Below are 2,912 nucleotides of genomic sequence, written 5' to 3'. Positions count from 1 at the left end.
GCTCACAGTGATTAGAACCGTCCAAAATTTTCAGTGTCCAGTCGCTCCAGTCTGCACGTGAGAAATGTTGGCCTCTTATAAGCTTATAAGACAAATTTAAGGTTCAGGAAGGCCTAGAAGAACTTTGATTTTGACCAATCATGAGTTTGTGTAAATGTTAAATCTGATGATGGCGCTGTTGTCTCGCCAAAACGTTATGAAATAAACGATGTTTCACAATTTTTACTTCACACTTTGACTGAGACCCAGGAAAGATAAGAATATCATAACAAGTACACGCAGTGAGGAAAATAAATCAGAATAAAGGACTTAATGAAAATACTTACTCCGTTGAGATGCGGCAAATCCAGAGCAGCTGGCACATATGTGGTAGCTGGACTGCATCTGGCACAGCTTCGTCTCAAAGCTGGCCTTTGCCTGGATCCGTGACATCTACCAAAGGAACCTAGTTTTCAAAATTTTGGGCCTACAAACGCTGACGAATCTCATACCTCATGGCGAATCGAAGCTCTTCGGCCATTTCGGAACAAAGCGACTGTCGATCTGTCTGGGCGTTCTTCCTGCTGTTCCAGCAGAACTCCAGAATCGCCACCAATATCGCTACGGCTAATCCGCATAACAAAACAACGAAAACTCCACCTATTTAAACAAAAATCAGACGAAACCAGTGACAGTGCATCTGTTAAATTTATCTAATTATTTGCCACTTTCTCCGTTTAACAAATTTAATTAACGATATGGAACTGCGCTAAATGCTTGCAATGACTAATCTGCTCTGTAATGCGACTGTAAAACTATTCATGTGGCGAACAAGAACATTCCAAACGTTCCCCGTGTGCCCTTTTGGAAGGTTTGCACCGTCGCTCATAATTTATAAATTCAGTCGAGAGTCGGGAACTTTTCGTCGGTTTAGAAGCCAGATCCCGAACTCAACAGGTCTCAAAACAATGTAACATTGTTGGTCAAACTTTCGCCCATTTTATTCACCTCAAAGTTCGATCACGTAGTAAATGAAGTTCACTCGGAAAAATCCAGTTTACTTCTATGTGATTTTGACCCCAATTGATCAATTTATTGAGTAAAGTTCGTTTACCGGCTCTTGTTAGAATAAATCGCTTTAAAGTTTCAATTCATGTTGGCTTACCGATGTTTTCCACTCCTAGAGCGTTGGCTTTGGACTCTTTGCTTTTGTCATCTCGGGTGCACACATCGCCCGTGTTTTTCCACCATTTATCGTATAATATTTGAATCACGCCTTTTTCCTGAAGCTCCAAAATTGCAAGAGAAATCTTGTCCCTCCATGGGCTGCCTTTAGGCGTTGCAATGCCGTATCCTTTTGAATCCAGAAGGCCGCCTAAGATCCAAATAATAGATATGCTATTTCGTTATTTCAATATTTTTAGCCAGCAGAATGGAAAACCGTACTCTTGGAACATCAAGTTCCGAGGAAAGTTCCATAAAATTACAGTAAATTGCTATTAAGCTTAAGATTTTGTCTAATAAACCATTAGCTGATGCCGAAAAACGCGTTCTTTTAAAAGGTTTAATTTGTTGACCAAAAAGGTTGAAAAGCTTGACCACATATCCCTCTATAGCCAACTCAACATATGTCACAAGGTTAACAGAAAAAATTCGGAATCATATCAAAAATTGATTTAGCAAAATCATTCAAAATTAAACAGAAAATAAGCTGAATCGATCGAAACTAATAAAATATTTTTCTAATCGCGTTTCCCAACTAATTGATTATAAACTTATTAAGGTTTTGTCAGAAATTCGAAGCGGCAAAAGTTCTAGACACATTTTTACAAAGCTGTTAAGGACGCGACTGTTCCAATAAAATTTATTTTGAAAATTTTCCTGGTTTTTTTGGCCTTGTAAGCTGGGTTTGGGAAAACCTTAATGATTTTCGAAAAAAACCTGGGGAAATGTATTTGCGGTTTTGTCCCGAAGTCGACACTGAAAAAGTGATTGTAAAATTCCGACAAAGTTATAAATGTATTTGCAGTTTTTCGCGTAAAAGACTTTGAGACTGTCAGTATTTTTAAGTGAAACTCTTCAAAGTAGAGCGTTTTTGAGTAGAATCTAAAGCAGTCTAAACTCAGAAACCACAGTTTTTTCTCCACACTCCTAAAAATTCGTTGACTTCCCCAGGCCTAATATATTGATGGAAGCTTTAGTCTGTTCTTTTAATTTGTCAATCTTCCAAAAAATTGGTCTGTACCAGAAAGAAATTGGGAATAATTGGGAGAAAGATACAATACGACATGCCATAAATGACGCTGGACATATTTTCATTCTGACCGTTTACCATGTGATTAAAGTGCCGTTTATTCAGTATAGTTAGGATTAAATGTGCCCGGTGAGTTGAGGCAAAGTTTTAATAGTTTTAGTAACCAGATTTGCAAAACTGGTCTGTGTAATTAAATCACTATATTCAGTGTAAAGTCTTTTGTGAAAGTTTCCTGTAGAATATTCAATCAACCTGGAACGCGCACCGGTAACAAAATGTTAGCTGTGAACTCAGAAATGGACCAAATTGCGTTAATCTGCATAGGAATATGTTAGAAAGAAAATAGATACTACTTGAATGGAGGAAAAGAGTAAATCACTTAGACATTTTCGTCCATAGTTTGTTTTTGGGTGTCCAAAATCAAGTGATTTTGGTAATCTGTATCGCCTCTACGTAAATTATTGATTTAGCAATGAAGATTTAATATTTGCAAATTCTTAGTTCTCTTATCAAAATTTACATTGTCTTCAAAAACTAGCCCGTCTGAAATTAATCAGTGATTGAAGCTTTTGTATTAATCACAAATGCAGATTTAACCTTTTAAGTAGGTACTTTCAAAGTATAATTTATCAAATCTTTACTTATTCCGAGCCTTCCAAAGAAGGATAAAATTGATATA

General features: G+C 36.8%; 1 protein-coding gene across 1 annotated transcript in view; it reads right to left on the bottom strand.

Annotated features, from left to right (window-relative positions):
- The window catches only part of LOC109538822 (glutamate receptor ionotropic, kainate 2), a gene marked incomplete in the record, with an annotated part of 113,113 nt that overhangs the window by 3,163 nt on the left and 107,038 nt on the right, over positions 1-2,912 (bottom strand). The window contains 3 exon segments of the mRNA XM_048669735.1: positions 327-432; positions 492-639; positions 1,145-1,354. Coding sequence (XP_048525692.1) covers positions 327-432; positions 492-639; positions 1,145-1,354 — 464 coding nt within the window.

Source organism: Dendroctonus ponderosae, unplaced genomic scaffold, assembly GCF_020466585.1.
Source record: "Dendroctonus ponderosae isolate FM_Combo_2020 unplaced genomic scaffold, Dpon_F_20191213v2 Dpon_F_20191213_9, whole genome shotgun sequence".
NCBI classification, from domain to species: Eukaryota; Metazoa; Arthropoda; class Insecta; order Coleoptera; family Curculionidae; genus Dendroctonus; species Dendroctonus ponderosae.
This window is presented reverse-complemented; position numbering and strand designations above follow the sequence as displayed.